Genomic DNA, 15,121 nt, shown 5'->3' with positions numbered 1-15,121 from the left:
CACACTGTCGTTTTCCAGGTCTTGTATTATTATTATTATTATTAAAGCTTTACAGTGGCATGCACTGAAGGTGTGTATGTGTGTCGATTGTGACTTGTTACCGCACACTATTGACCTGTTTCTGGGTCTTGTATGTGTGTCAATTGTGATTTGTTACCACACACTGTCGACCTGTTTCCGGGTCTTGTATGTGTGTCAATTGTGATGTGTTACCACACACTGTCGACCTGTTTCCGGGTCTTGTATGTGTGTCAATTGTGATGTGTTACCGCACACTGTCGACCTGTTTCCGGGTCTTGTATGTGTGTCAATTGTGATGTGTTACCACACACTGTCGACCTGCTTCCGGGTCTTGTATGTGTGTCAATTGTGATGTGTTACCACACACTGTCGACCTGTTTCCTGGTCTTGTATGTGTGTCAATTGTGATGTTACCACACACTGTTGACCTGCTTCCGGGTCTTGTATGTGTGTCAATTGTGATGTGTTACCACACACTGTCGATCTGCTTCCGGGTCTTGTATGTGTGTGCCAATTGTGATTTGTTACCACAAACTGTCAACCTGTTTCCGGGTCTTGTATGTGCGTCAATTGCGATGTGTTTCCACACACTGTTGATCTGCTTCCGGTTTTTGTATGTGTGCCAATTGTGATTTGTAACCACACACTGTTGAGACCTGTTTCCGGGTCTTGTGTGTGTGTCAATTGTGATGTGTTACCACACACTGTCGACCTGATTCCGGGTCTTGTATGTGTGTCAATTGTGATTTGTTACCACACACTGTCGACCTGTTTCCGGGTCTTGTATGTGTGTCAATTGTGATTTGTTACCACACACTGTCGACTTATTTCCGGGGCTTGTATGTGTGTCAATTGTGATGTGTTACCACATATGGTTGACCTTTTTCCGGGTCTTGTATGTGTGTCAGTTGTTACCACACTGTTGACCAGTTTCTGGGTCTTGTATCTGCATCATTGTGTGGTGTGACCACACTTTTGATATATTTCTGAGATTTGTAGGTGTATCATTCATGTTACATTATACATACTTGCAATCTGATTCTGGGTCTTGTATGTGTATCATGTCTTCTCACAAAGATGACCTGTTTTGTGTCTCATTAACAGTGTTATTTGTATTTACAGATCGCTAAAAAGCTATAAAAATATTGATAGAAGAAAATGAAGATCAAAGGATTGAGATTTGTAACTTAGGTATAAACACCTTGGGAATGGCAGTGTGACTGTTAAAACTTTGGTGAAATTTCAGGATGTACTGATATCTTATTGTGCAGCAAGTATAGATTATGGACTGTCACATTTTATGTGCCATTTTGTTTACAATGTACAGCAAGTTATATTTCCAAGGCTCACATTATATGAGCAGCTGGATTAACCTGACTTGTAATTGCTGATATCATCTACCTTTTTCTGTGATGAGCATGGTTGTTGTACTATGCATGCAATAATTGCAGGACAGTACTCATGATATTTATTACATGTACTGCCACCAGTGGAACCAGACTTAGAAAGAATGATGTTATTTTATTATTACGTATTTTTGTGATGATTGTTCCTTGACAGGCAGTAGATCAAGTCATTGAGTACATAGGCAATAACCATAGGGAAGTAGTTATGTAATGGTGGATCCAGGATGGGGCATTTGGGGCAAAAGCCCCCCTCATCCCTCGTCACCTTTTGGAGGAATCATACTTATGAGTAATACTCAACTTTATGTCAGGGCTAAAACAATATGCAGATTTTAGTAGAATTTATTACAAATTCACCTGAATCAAAGCAAACCGAAGTCAAACTAGCTGTGAAATTGCCCCCAGCACCTTCGTGCGTACTAAGCGCCTTTAACAAAAAAATTATCGTGTTTAGAGATTCATAGCCTTTTACACAGCTTTTAAGACTCCACAACCATCTGCAAAAATTAATGTCAAAAATCAACAGTGAGACACTACTAAGTGGTGATTATTTGCTACTTCATAAATGCAGCAACTAACAAGATAATCTGGTTTTCCTCACCCACCTACAACTCAGCCTGTTTGTGTCCCTCCCCTGCCAGCTCCTGGATCCGCCTCTACTATGGTATACCTTGTGCAGATACGAGTGCTGTGTCTCGGGAAACCTCCAGGGTAATTTTTGGCACTGGTACTCGTAATTATAACTTGAGTATGCTTGACTAGAGTTGTGCAATCACTGGGGTGCAGTAACCAGTTTCAGTAACCCATCTAGAGCCATCCCTTCTGTTCGATCGTCATCCATCCGTCTCGTAAACCTCTCAGCTTGATGAACGTAAAAAATTATGCCAGCATTACAACGGCCCGCAGAGATGAACTTGATTCTGTCTTAGTACGTCCTTGCCTATTTTCAGCTTGCGAAGACGTGTTCCGTCCTCTTCGTATTTAATCATAGCAGCATTACATTCACGTAATTCTTCATAGACGGACTGAATTCCGTATTAGTACGTCCTTGCCCAATTGCAGTTTGCTAAGACGGTGCTACGTTCTCTCCATATTTATCGTGATTTAAGCTGTGTCACATCCTTGTAATTGTGCCAATACACATTGTAATTGTGCCAATACATCCTTGTAATTGTGTAATTGTGCCAGAACATTTACTGAGAGTTTAAAACTTAGTAGAATATTTATGTTCCATATACTGACATTTTACTATCAGTATAACTGGGTACAGCTACAATAAAGCAACTTAGCAAATTAGTAAACTAAGAACCTTCAAGCAGTGCCAGACATGACATAGGTCACATTGAATAGCCTTACTTTCTACAGAGCAGTCTTTGTCACAGTGGGGACACCTATCGCCAGGAAGTAGCTGAAGGTTGCCTTCTTCCAGTCTAGCTGGGGAGTCTGCAGACTTATCTCTCTTCTTTTTAGTAGGCGGAGTGTCTCCGCCCGGTCTCTCTGAACGTTTGGCAGCCATCCAGGTTTCCCGCCAGTTATTGTAAAAGAGACGCACCACAAAAAAAACACTACAAACAACGTAAAACTGGCCTTGAAAGGTACCGTTAAGTTCCAAAGATGCCACAGTACCACAGCGTTTAAGTTAAAAGTAGTATATAGAGAGGACTTTCGTCTGCCCAAATTGATGGTGCAACTCCAGTCACGTGAGTTATTTTAAATTTGGCAATTTTGTAACCATTCACCAAATTTAATTCTACGCCAAATTTTCTACTTATACGGTATTAGAGTGTTCATGATCAGCATTATTAAATATTGTATGTCTGAGTGGCTACAAGGCCATGCATAGTGGATGGCTAGCCACCTCATCCACCCCTCTCTGGATCAGTCCCTAATATTATCATGGTTATTTATGTGTAGTTTAATTTTTACCAAATGCCTCTAAAATTAATACTAAAGTTGTTATAATACATAAAAACTTGTTATATGACATAATTGAAGTGTTCGTTTCTCTAACAAAAATATTGAAGGGTGAAGTCCCTTCAAAAACTGGTTTTCATATTAGGCATGCCCATATAGACTCCTTTATTTTTATATGCTATAAGTGGGACCAAGCCTGCTAAAATAGGACATGTGGGCACAAACTACACCCTACAGAGCAGATTATATCTCAGTACTGGAATATAGAGTATTATGCATTCTGTAAATTTATCATAAAGTTTATATTTAAGAAAAGCTGAAAACTTCTTGGCCATGAGGCAATGGTATGAAAATGTATGAGTCTTGAAATTATAAAAAGTAGGCAAAAGTTAATTATGCCCATTTGCCCTATTTTTTCAGACCTGGTCACAATATTCACAAATCCTTGTAGATGTACAAAGCTTGTTACACACCTTGTGGCCCTTACTTATAGTGTTGGCCACAAACATTTCTTAAAAACCTATCAATATTTCCATGTAGTAATTTACAAAAGGAGCTGTAACTTCCAGCTTATGGTACAAGAAAGTAATAACATTGCCTAAAACTATTGGAACCTTTCCCTCATGCTCTTCAATTCTTTCACATTTGTCAGTTGGACAAATGAGATTTCACAATTTCACCATCTGTTTATTTATTAATTTCATATAGTTCAATGGAAGCACAACATCAAGCTACTTGATAATAATAACCTTCAATTGTGTATTTAAGGATTCCACTATCATCATTATTATTATAAAAGGATGTTTTAAAGCAAATGTCTTTTGTACATGTAATCATCACTTGATTCAACAAACAATATTATAGGTGTGCACAAAAGATGTATGCAATGTGCTGATGCCAATGAAGCAACCATCAATGCATGTCTAGACTACATGTTTATTCTACTGTATGCAATATAATTACATTCTATCACTGGCTATATGATACTATACAGTTAGTTTTGTACTGGTTGCTGCACAGAAATGTTGATGCTATGTTAGTTATTTTTCTGTGTCAGTGTGACAGGCTATATAAGAAACAAACACACACACACACACATATATATATAAGGCCACATAAACTTAATTATTAGTTTCTCATCCTCCTGTACTCAAAGTAGCAGTGCGGGAGGGCAGATTTTTTTACTGACAATATAGTTGAACTAGCTAGCTAAATGACACAAAATGCAGTTTTCTTAGACTGCTCTAGCATAGTAGCAACTTTAGAAGGTGCTGGATAGCTGCACTCAGCCACCAGTAGAGTAAACAATCCCTAATGAGGTAAGAAAAACGGCCATGCGGGTGGGGATGAAAAACTAATAAAGTTTATCTGGCCTTCTATATGTATATATATATATATATATATATAAGAACAATGTGCAGTACTTGTATGATCATGTACTATTTTATGGTGTAATAAAAGCTTGTATGTACTATAAGTAACAAAGTTTAAGAATTGCATGAGTTTGTAATGCATGGATCACCCATTGAAAATGGTATAACCAAATTTCTTAAACTCACATAATTATGACATAGTCAGAAAACTCCAAACTACTTGCACAAAGTACAGTGACTTTTGAAACATCTTTCCTATGACTATGCAATCTATGTCTGTCATTCTATTTGTAATGTAACCAGGATTAAAAATTACAGCTAGGGTTTTACCCTAGCGCTAAATGGTGAGGTCTAAATTAGCTATGTAGATAACTTTTTGGTAAGGAAACATGCAAGCCCTTTACAACCCTTTCTAAAATGATCCATAACTCAATTGCAGTTGCTCATCAAGTTAAACATGCGGCCAGAATTTTGAAACAAGGAAATGCAAGTCACTGCTAATCATTGCTTCATAACAAGTAAGCCACTGTATTTTCAGCAGGGGTGTAGGGAGGTGGGGGGTTCCAAAGGGTTCAGTAACCCCTGTAAAATTCAGGCTTCTGCAAGCAGAACCCTAACACACCATTTAGCTAGTTTGGAAGGACAAAATGAGTGAGTAATATAGCGTATGACACAGCACAACAATTGATAAAGTTTGCATTCATCTCTCAGGGAAGGATTTATAGAGGTAACATCAGCCCTTGTTAAAAATCGATATTCTCTAATAGAGCAGTCAGGTATATTCTCTAATAGAGCAGTCATGTATATTCTAATAGGACATGCATGTATATAATATACCTAAGTGACTTCATTAGTGAAGTTTTCAGACATTCTACAATTAAATGCAAAACTGAGCTTGACCTAATACTGTTATAGCTTTGGTGTACTCTAGTAATTTATCACTTGTGTTATGCAAAATGAACCATGAATACATGCATATTTACTTATAATGCTTTGATTGTAACTTTGTAAGTCATTCCATTTGTATCTGTGGATTCATGGTTCCTATACGAGTGGGATACTGCAGATTACTATGTGTGTCTCTATGTGTTATGCTGTCTGTTTCTACTAGGTAGCTTTATCTACAGTATACTAGCTTCATCCCAGGGGTACATTTATGTGTTACAATTTGACAATGTACTTTTTGCATAAAATATAGCAATTTGCTGGGTTTTGATTCATTAAAATACTGAAAGTCTCTCAGTGGCTGGGGGCTGGCACTCAGACCCCTGCTTCTAGTAACTCAATACTGCTGTTAGAACCCTACCTTCAAAAAATCCTTTGTGCAGTGTACATTGAACTTCTCCAAGTATCCCAGTGAACAGATGTTCGATCAACATGTAGTTTTAGGCTATAGGAACTAAGTTACCGCACCTAATTTTGTTGTGTATACCCATCTTGTGCTGGCAAACACACATTTCCCAAAAATTTTTCACAGCTGTAAGGGTTAACCCTTAAACTCATAGCAAAATGCATAATCCAAAAAACTAGATTATACGCATGCCTTTTGAACAAACTCAAATATAGCACAAGAACTGTCAAAGCTGTTTAAAAACTACAAGCACCATGTTACTCACTGTTAAATTTTGGTTTGAATGGTTCTATCCTTCATTGCATCCTTCCATCCCAGAACCTCACTCTGTACCTTTAAAGTACAAAAGAATTTCTCTTCATTTCCTTCCTTCACATAATTATGCCATAGTTCAGTATCACTTCGTCGTATAAACATTCTCTGAACATCACCTTGCTCATCATGTGATGGAAATTCCATTGATATCAGTGGCATAATTAAACCAGGGCCTACCCAGGCTTTGGCCCAGGTGTCAGCATACACAAAAGATTGAGATACTCTAATAGAGCAGTCAATAACCGTAATAAAGCAGTCACAGTGTTAACCCAACTACTATTTAGATATAACAATAATGATCTTGATCATCAGTGATATGATAGGATGCAACCATCCATTGCCAGTGGGTAGTGGCTTTCTTTTGTTCTTCAGAGTCTAGCACTGAGCTACGGTATCAGTGTTAGTCTCTAGTTACACCACTGATTGACAAACAGATATCATGTGATTGACAAAATGATAGAAAGAACACTAATGATATTAGGCATGAGGAAATTGAGCATTGTGCTTTTGAGCAGTGCTCAAAAAATTACCTATTATGCTTTTGAGAATCGCTCATTATTCCAAAAATTATGCCACCTTAATTGGCTAATAATGCCAGTCTATTGTTGTATCAGACCATTTTCATTGATGTTTAAGCTTCAAATAGTCTTTAATTCTTTAGCTGGTTGCTGTATTAAAGTATTTCATTTCAATGTGACTGCTTTATTAGAGTAAATATTCAGTGAATGTTCTATTAGAGTTTTGACTGCTCTATTAGAGTATCTTGATTTTTTATGGAAATGTGCTATCTGCAAATTTTCCTACTGTTAAAGCTTTATAATCACCTCAAAATGCTAGCATAATTCCTGATTTCCACACATACCTATTATGACTGAAATTATGCCAGCATAATCGCCGCATCCCTCAATGATATTGACATGAAGGTAAACAAAATCATACAGTACAATAGTACTGTCTGTATAGTAGGAACCACAAAGGTGTGGGCGTAGTTCATGAAAAACAAACATGATCCAAAAATCAGCCCCACTTTTCCCTGACTACAGTGAAATAGTATTGGTTAGATAAAACTAAGCCCAAACAAGCAATCAGATCAACTTGAAAAGTTTTCAAAAACTTTATATATATATCTAATCCAAAACAGCCAAACAGGAAATAAAGAGTGCGGCTCTCAAAAAGGCTATGGTGAAAAAAGATGCGAAATCCAGGGTGGTGGCCAAGAAATGGCTGTGATGGTTGTAGAGAGTTAAATATATGTATTGTATATATAATTTGTACATTACTTATAAAATCAGAACTATTTTAAGTATTTAGCATCTGCTTCATCTTTTCTTCTTCCTATGGTAAAGAAAAAAGATAGGTTAAAAAATCCCCAAAGCCGGCCTATGGCTGGCTTCGGGGTATACAAATACAAAAAGAAGTGAAATTTAATCCAAAACAGCCAAGCAAGCGGCACCAAAATTCACCTGAATTGTCGTTATTAAATTTTTTTACCATTAACCTTGGTGGTTTCCTTGTAACTGAACACTCTATAAGGTGACTTCTTCTAGCTGATCTCTCTACAGGGTGATTTGTTTGTAGCTGAACTCTCCACAAGGTAATTTCTTCTAGCTGATCTCTGTACAGGGTGAATTGTTTGTATCTGAACTCTCTATAGGGTGATTTGTTTGTAGCTGAACTCTCCACAAGGTAATTTCTTCTAGCTGATCTCTGTACAGGGTGAATTGTTTGTATCTGAACTCTCTATAGGGTGATTTGTTTGTAGCTGAACTCTCTACAGGTGATTTGCTTGTAGTTGAACTTTCTACATGATGGTTTCTTTGCAGCTGAACTCTCTACTAGGTAACTTCTTCTAGCTGAAGTCTCTACAGGGTCACTTGTTTGTAGCTGAACTCTCTACATAGTGGTTTCTTTGTAACTGAATTCTCTACAAGGTGACTTCTTCTAGCTGATCTTTCTACAGGATGATTTGTTTGTAGCTGAACTCTCTACAAGGTAACTTCTTCTATATAGCTGAACTCTATACAGAGTGACTTGTTTGTAGCTGAACTCTCTACATGATGGTTTCTTTGTAGTTGAACTCTCTACAAGGTAACTTCTTCTAGCTGATCTTTCTACAGGGGGATTTGTTTGTAGCTGAATTCTCCACAAGGTAATTTTGTTGCTGCTGAACTCTCTACATGGTGATTTCTTGTAGCTGAGCTCTCTAAAAGGTGACTTCTTCTAGCTGAACTTACTGCAGGGTGATCTTTTCGTAGCTGAAACTCTCTACAGGGTGATTTGTTTGCAGCTGAACTCTCTACATGATGGTTTCTTTATAGCTGAACTCTCTACAAGGTGACTTCTTATTGCTTAACTCTCTACAGAGTGATCTTTTCATAGCTGAAACTCTCTACAGGGTGATTTGCTGGAGCTGAACTCTCTACAAGGTGACTTCTTCTTGCTGAACTCTCTACAGAGTGATCTTTTCATAACTGATCTCTATACAGAGTGACTTGTTTGTAGCTGATTTCCCTACAGGATGATTTGTTTGCAACTGAACTCTCTACATGGTGGTTTCTTTGTAGCTGAACTCTCTACAAAGTGACTTCTTCTTGCTGAACTCTCTACAGGGTAATCTTTCTGTAGATGATCTCTCTACAGACTGATTTGTTTGCAGCTGAACTCTCTACATGACGGTTTCTTTGTAGCTGAACTCTCTATAAGGTAACTTCTTCTAGCTGATCTCTCTACAGGGAGATTTGTTTGTAGCTGAACTCTGTACAGGTGCTTTGTTTGCAGCTGAACTCTCTGCAAGGTAACTTCTTCTATTGATCTCTCTACAGGGCGATTTTGTTTGCTGCTGAGCTCTTTACAGAATGGTTTCTTTGTAGCTGAACTCTCTACAAGGTGACTTCTTCTAGCTGACCTCTCTAAAGGGTGATTTTGCTTGCAGCTGAACTCTCTACATGCATGTGCATAGTTTCTTTGTAACTTAACTCTGTACAAGGTGAATTCTTCTAGCTGATATTTCTACAGGGTGATTTGTTCCTAGGTGAACTCTCTACAGGGTGACTTGCCTGTAGCTGAATTGTCTATCAGATTAACTGGTTGTAGCTGAATTCCCTACAGAATAACTTGCAATGTAATATAATTCTATAATGGAGTAAGTTATAAACGTAGCTGAATGTTCTATTAGGGTGACAGTTCGATTAGAGTGTCTCGATCTCGCATTTGCTACACGTTGTTGCCTTTCGAATCATAACTCAGTGGTTTATAATACGATTTATCTGTACTACTGCAAGGACTTTCTATGATGATTATTCCAGCTACATACTGTTTTTCAGCTCATTGCTCTAAGCGGTTTACCTGGTAGGCGTGAAAACTAATAGTTTTTATTCATAAATATCAATCGCGTAATTGTGACACAGGTTGGGTTTTGTGTCATATCTCCATGGTTTTTATCTCGATTCCTTGCAAACCACAAAAAGGCACTCCTACTATGGTTACTCCATCCACATAGCAATTTTCAACTCATTCCTCAAAGGGGTTTACCTTGTGGGCGTGACAGACCTTCGACCTTATTTTACGCAAATAATCGGTCATAATTCCGTAAATAGTCATCGGATTCCTACCAATGTTGGCACTGAGATCCGCCTTAATGAGCCCTTCAAGTATGCCAAATGTCAGCCCGATTGGAGCACTAATTCGTGTTTTATGGCTGATTTTGCAAAGTGAGTGAAATGAAGAAGTAGAAGAAAAAAAAACCAAGAAATTAAAACAAACGTTTATTCGCTCGTATCTCGGAAATGGTTGAAGCGATTTTCTTCAAATTTGGTATGTAGATGCCACTAACTGGTCGGCACTTCTCTAGCAAATTTGGTTCCAATAGGAGTAGGGATCACAGAGTTACATAGGTGTGAAAATAGCGTTTTCTTTCTTCCTGTTAATATAGTCACGGTGTGGCGCGCCGCCGTCTTCTTGGGCAGCACGACACACTATCGTGTGTCTTGATATATATATCTAATCAAAAACAGCCAAGCTGTAAAAAAAGGTGCGGCCCCCGTAAGGGCCATGGTGAAAAAAGATGTGAAATCCAAGGTGGCGGCCAAGAAATGGCTGTGATGGTAGGTTAATGGTTAAATTTTAATAAAGACAATTCAGGTGAATTTGGTGCCAAGACCAAGCGGCACAAAATTCACCCGAATTGTCGTTATTAAAATTTAACCATTAACGTACCATCACAGCCATTTCTTGGCCGTCACCTTGGATTTCACATCCTTTTTCACCATGGCTTTTATGGGGGCCGCACCTTTTTTACAGCTTGGCTGTTTTTGATTAGATATCACTTATTTTTGTATTAGTATGCTGCAAAGCCGGCCTATGGCTGGCTTTGGGTTTTTTTTAACCCATGTGTTTTTTTATTTACCACAGGAAGAAGAAAAGAACTTAAAGAAGAATTTTAATACTTCAATTATTTTTGATTTTATTAGCAATTATACAAATTATATACATATAGATGGGTTGCCTATTTAGGGCGTGTCCCTTGTGTAATGCGAGAAAATGCGACTTTCCGTTTTACGTATGATTACAATGTTGGTCAAGAAGTCAACAAAAAACCCATAGTTTGACAAACGTTTTTGATTCTTCAAAGGTACAAGGTGAGTTAAAATCATCCAGTCTATCATTCTAAGTAGTAGCAAAGTCTTACAAATAATGTTTTCAGCGAGTTTTATCGCCATCCAAAAACCCGAGATTGAGAGAAAAGCATCTTCTCGTTCAGCCTTCACCTTACACGCTGGATATGTTATAGTTCGAACCTTTCTCTATAACATACTTTCTGTTCTGAAGGCTGGCTAACTCTTGCTTGCTAAAGTTAACCGAAACGGTCATTTTCTCCATTAGCCGTAATACATTTTTGACTTAGCGAATTCGGAAAGTATGTGGAAAATTTACGGTAAAACGACCACACCTTAAAAAGGCAACCCGTCTATATTTCACTGTGAAAAAAAGGGATATAAGATGGTATTTCCAGTGGCTTATTGAATACAAAAAAGCTTGGTATACACCTGTATTATACTAACAATCTCATGTAAGACTTCAGTTAATGTGTTAAATATACTGAAACCATATATGCGATGGTATAGTGTGGGCATTATATTAGATATAAGCTATTTGAGGTAATGTGGTAAATAAACTGAAACCATATATGCAATAGTATAGTATGGATTATACTAAAGTATAAAATGAGTATAATACAGGATTTATATTAAGGCTTATTTGTATTCAATAAGCCACTGGAAATACCATATTATATTCCACTTTTTGCACAGTGTTTATTACATGCCTGTTATTCCCCACAGGATATTTTTTGCAGCTGATCTCTCTACTGGGTGACTTGAAATGTAGCTGAACTATATACAGTATGGTTTCTTTGTAGCTGAACTCTCTACAAGGTGACCTCTTCTAGCTGGTCTCTCTACAGGGTGATTTGTTTCTAGCTGAACTCTCTACAGGTGATTTGTTTGCAGCTAAACTCTCTACATGATGGTTTCTGTGTAGCTGAACTCTCTACATGATGGTTTCTTTGTAACTGAACTCTCTATAAGGTGACTTCGTCTAGCTGAACTCTCTACAGGATGATTTTTTTGTAGCTGAACTCTCTACAGGGTGATTTGTTTGCAGCTGAACTCACTACATGATGGTTTTATTGTAGCTGAACTCTCTACAAGGTGACTTCTTCCAGCTGGTCTCTCTACTGGGTGATTTGTTTCTAGCTGAACTCTCTACAGGTGATTTGTTTGCAGCTGAACTCTCTACATGATGGTTTCTTTGTAGCTGAACTCTCTACAAGGTAACTTCTTCTCTACAGGGTGATTTGTTGTAGTTGAATTCTCTACAGGGTGGTTTGTTTGAGGCTGAACTCTCTACATGGCGGTTTCTTTGTAGCTGAACTCTTTACAGAGTGATTTGTTTGTAGCTGAACTCTCTACATGATGGTTTCTTTGTAACTGAACACTCTACAAGGTGACTTCTTCTAGCTGATCTTTCTACAGGGTGAATTGTTTGTAGCTGAACTATCTACAAGGTAACTTCTTCTAGCTGATCTCTCTACAAGGTGATTTGTTTGTAGCTCAACTCTCTACATGATGGTTTCTTTGTAGCTGAGCTCTCTACAAGGTGACTTCTTCTAGCTGATCCCTCTACAGGGGGATTTGTTTGTAACTGAACTCTCTACAAGTGATTTATTTGAAGCTGAGCTCTTTATGTGGTGGTTTCTTTGTAGCTGAACTCGCTACAAGGTGACCTCTCTAGCTGATCTCTCTCTACAGGGTGATTTGTTTCTAGCTGAACTATCTACAGGTGATTTTTTGCAGCTAAACACTCTACATGGTGGTTTCTTTGTAGCTGAACTCTCTACAAAGTAACTTCTTCTAGCTGATCTTTCTACTGGGTGATTTGTTTGTAACTGAATTTTTGACAGGGTGATTTGTTTGCAGCTGAACTCTCTACATGGTGGTTTCTTTGTTGCTGAACTCTCTACAAGGTGAATTCTTCTACCTGATCTCTCTACAGGGTAATTTGTTTGTAACTGAACTCTGTACAAGGTGCGTTTTTGTAGGTGATCTCACTGCAGGTTGATTTGTTTGTAGCTGAACTCTCTATAAGATGATTTGTTTGTAGGTGATCTCTCTACAGGTTGATTTATTTGTAGCCGATCTCTCTACAGGATAATTTGTTTATAGCTGAACTATCTATAAGGTGATTTGTTTGTAGCTGATCTCTCTGCAGGCTGGTTTGTTTTAGCTGAACTCTCTACAGGGTGATTTGCTTGTAGCTGAACTCCTTACATTGTGTCTAGTTTCTAGCTGATGTCTCTACAGGGTGATTTTTTGTAGCTAATCTCTCTACAGGGCTATTTGTTTCTAGCTGATCTCTCTGCAGGTTGATTTGTTTCTAGCTGATCTCTCTACAAGTTAATTTGTTTATTGCTGAACTCTCTGCAAAGTGTTTTGTTTGTAGCTGATCTCTCTATAGTGTCATTTGCTTGTAGCTGAACTCTCTCCACAGTGATTTGTGGGTAGCTGAATTCTCTAGAGAGTGACTTAATTGTAGCTGAATTCTCTACAGGGTGCATGACTTGTTTATAGCTGAACTCTCTTCAGTGTGACTTGTAATGTTCTGAATCTCTACAGTGATATATTTGTAGCTTAACTCTCCACAGGGTGACTTGCTTCTTGCTGAACTGTCTATAAGATTAACTGTTTGCAGCTGAACTCCCTACAGAATAACTTGTAATGTAATAGAATTCTATAGTGGAGTAAATAAATTAGCCGAATGCTCTATTAGTGTGACTGTTCTATTAGAGTATCTCGATCTCGCATTTGCTACACGAAGTTGGCTTTCGAATCATAACTCAGTGGTTTGTAATCCGATTCTTCTGTACTACTGCAAGGACTTTCTATGAAGATTATTCCAGCTATACACCGATTTTCAGCGCATTGCTCTAAGCGGTTTTCCTAGTAGGCGTGAAAACTAATACTTTTTAATTCATTAAAATCGATCGCGTAATTGTTACACAGGTTGGGTTTTGTGTCATATCTCCATGGCCTTTATCTCGATTCCTTTCAAACCACCGAAAGGCACTCCTACGATGATTACTCCATCTACGTAGCAATTTTTAACTCATTCCATGAAGCGGTTTACCCTGTAAGCGTGACAACAAATCGATCTTGTTTTACACGAATAATCGGTAATAACTCTTGAACCATCCATCGCATTTGCACCAACTTTAATGCTAGGATTCGCCTTTGGACTCCCTTTCAGTGTGCCAAATTTCAAGGCGATTGGAGTACGCGTTTGCATTTTATAACAATTTTTGCAAGTGCGCGAAAACACGAAGAAAAAAAGGAGGGAAAAAAATGGAAATTTTGGCAGCTCGTGTCTCGGAAACGGTTGGAGCGATTTCCTTCCAATTTGGAATGTAGACTCCCATGGCTGGAGGGAAATTCTTTATCAAATTTGGCTCCAATCAAATTAGGGATCACCGAGATACAAAGGTGTGAAAATGGCGTTTTCTTTCTGTAAAGATATTCACGGTGTTGCGCGCCGGCTTCTTCGGCCGCACGACACTGATCTAATCAAAAACAGCCAAGCTGTAAAAAAAAAGGTGCAGCCCCCAAAAAGGCCATGGTGAAAAAAGATGAAATCCAAGGTGGCGGCCAAGAAATGGCTGCGATGGTAGGTTAATGGTTAAATTTTAATAAAGACAATTCAGGTGAATTTGGTGCCAAGACCAAGTGGCACAAAATTCACATGAATTGTCGTTATTAATATTTAACCATTAACCTACTATCACAGTCATTGCTTGGCCGCCACCTTGGATTTCACATATTTTTTCACCATGGCCTTTTTGGGGGCTGCACCTTTATTTACAGCTTGGCTGTTTTTGATTAGATATCACTTCTTTTTGCATTAGTATACTGCAAAGCCGACCTATGATGGCTTTGGGGCTTTTTTAACCCTTGTGTTTTTTCTTTACCACAGGAAGAAGAAAAGGACTTAAAGAAGATTCTTAATACTTCAATTATTTTTGATTTAATTAGTAATTATACAAATTATATACATATCAAGACACACGGTAGTGTGTCGTGTTGCCCATGAAGCCGGCGCGCCACACCGTGAGTATATTGACAGGAAGAAAGAAAAAGTCATTATCACACTTTTGTATCTCGGTGATACCTTATCTGATTGAAACCAAATTT

The 15,121-nt window shown here is 38.1% G+C and overlaps 1 protein-coding gene across 1 annotated transcript in view; it reads right to left on the bottom strand.

Annotated features, from left to right (window-relative positions):
• Positions 1 to 4,210: 4,210 nt before the first annotated feature.
• LOC136237452 (uncharacterized) overlaps positions 4,211 to 15,121 on the bottom strand; it is a 326,109-nt gene continuing 315,198 nt past the window's right edge. Inside the window, exon 19 of the mRNA XM_066027675.1 lies at positions 4,211 to 4,407. Coding sequence (XP_065883747.1) covers positions 4,378 to 4,407 — 30 coding nt within the window. The 3' untranslated portion in view covers positions 4,211 to 4,377. The remainder of the gene's footprint in view (positions 4,408 to 15,121) is intronic.

The sequence above is a fragment of the Dysidea avara genome, chromosome 1 (assembly GCF_963678975.1).
Source record: "Dysidea avara chromosome 1, odDysAvar1.4, whole genome shotgun sequence".
NCBI lineage: Eukaryota > Metazoa > Porifera > Demospongiae > Dictyoceratida > Dysideidae > Dysidea > Dysidea avara.
This window is presented reverse-complemented; position numbering and strand designations above follow the sequence as displayed.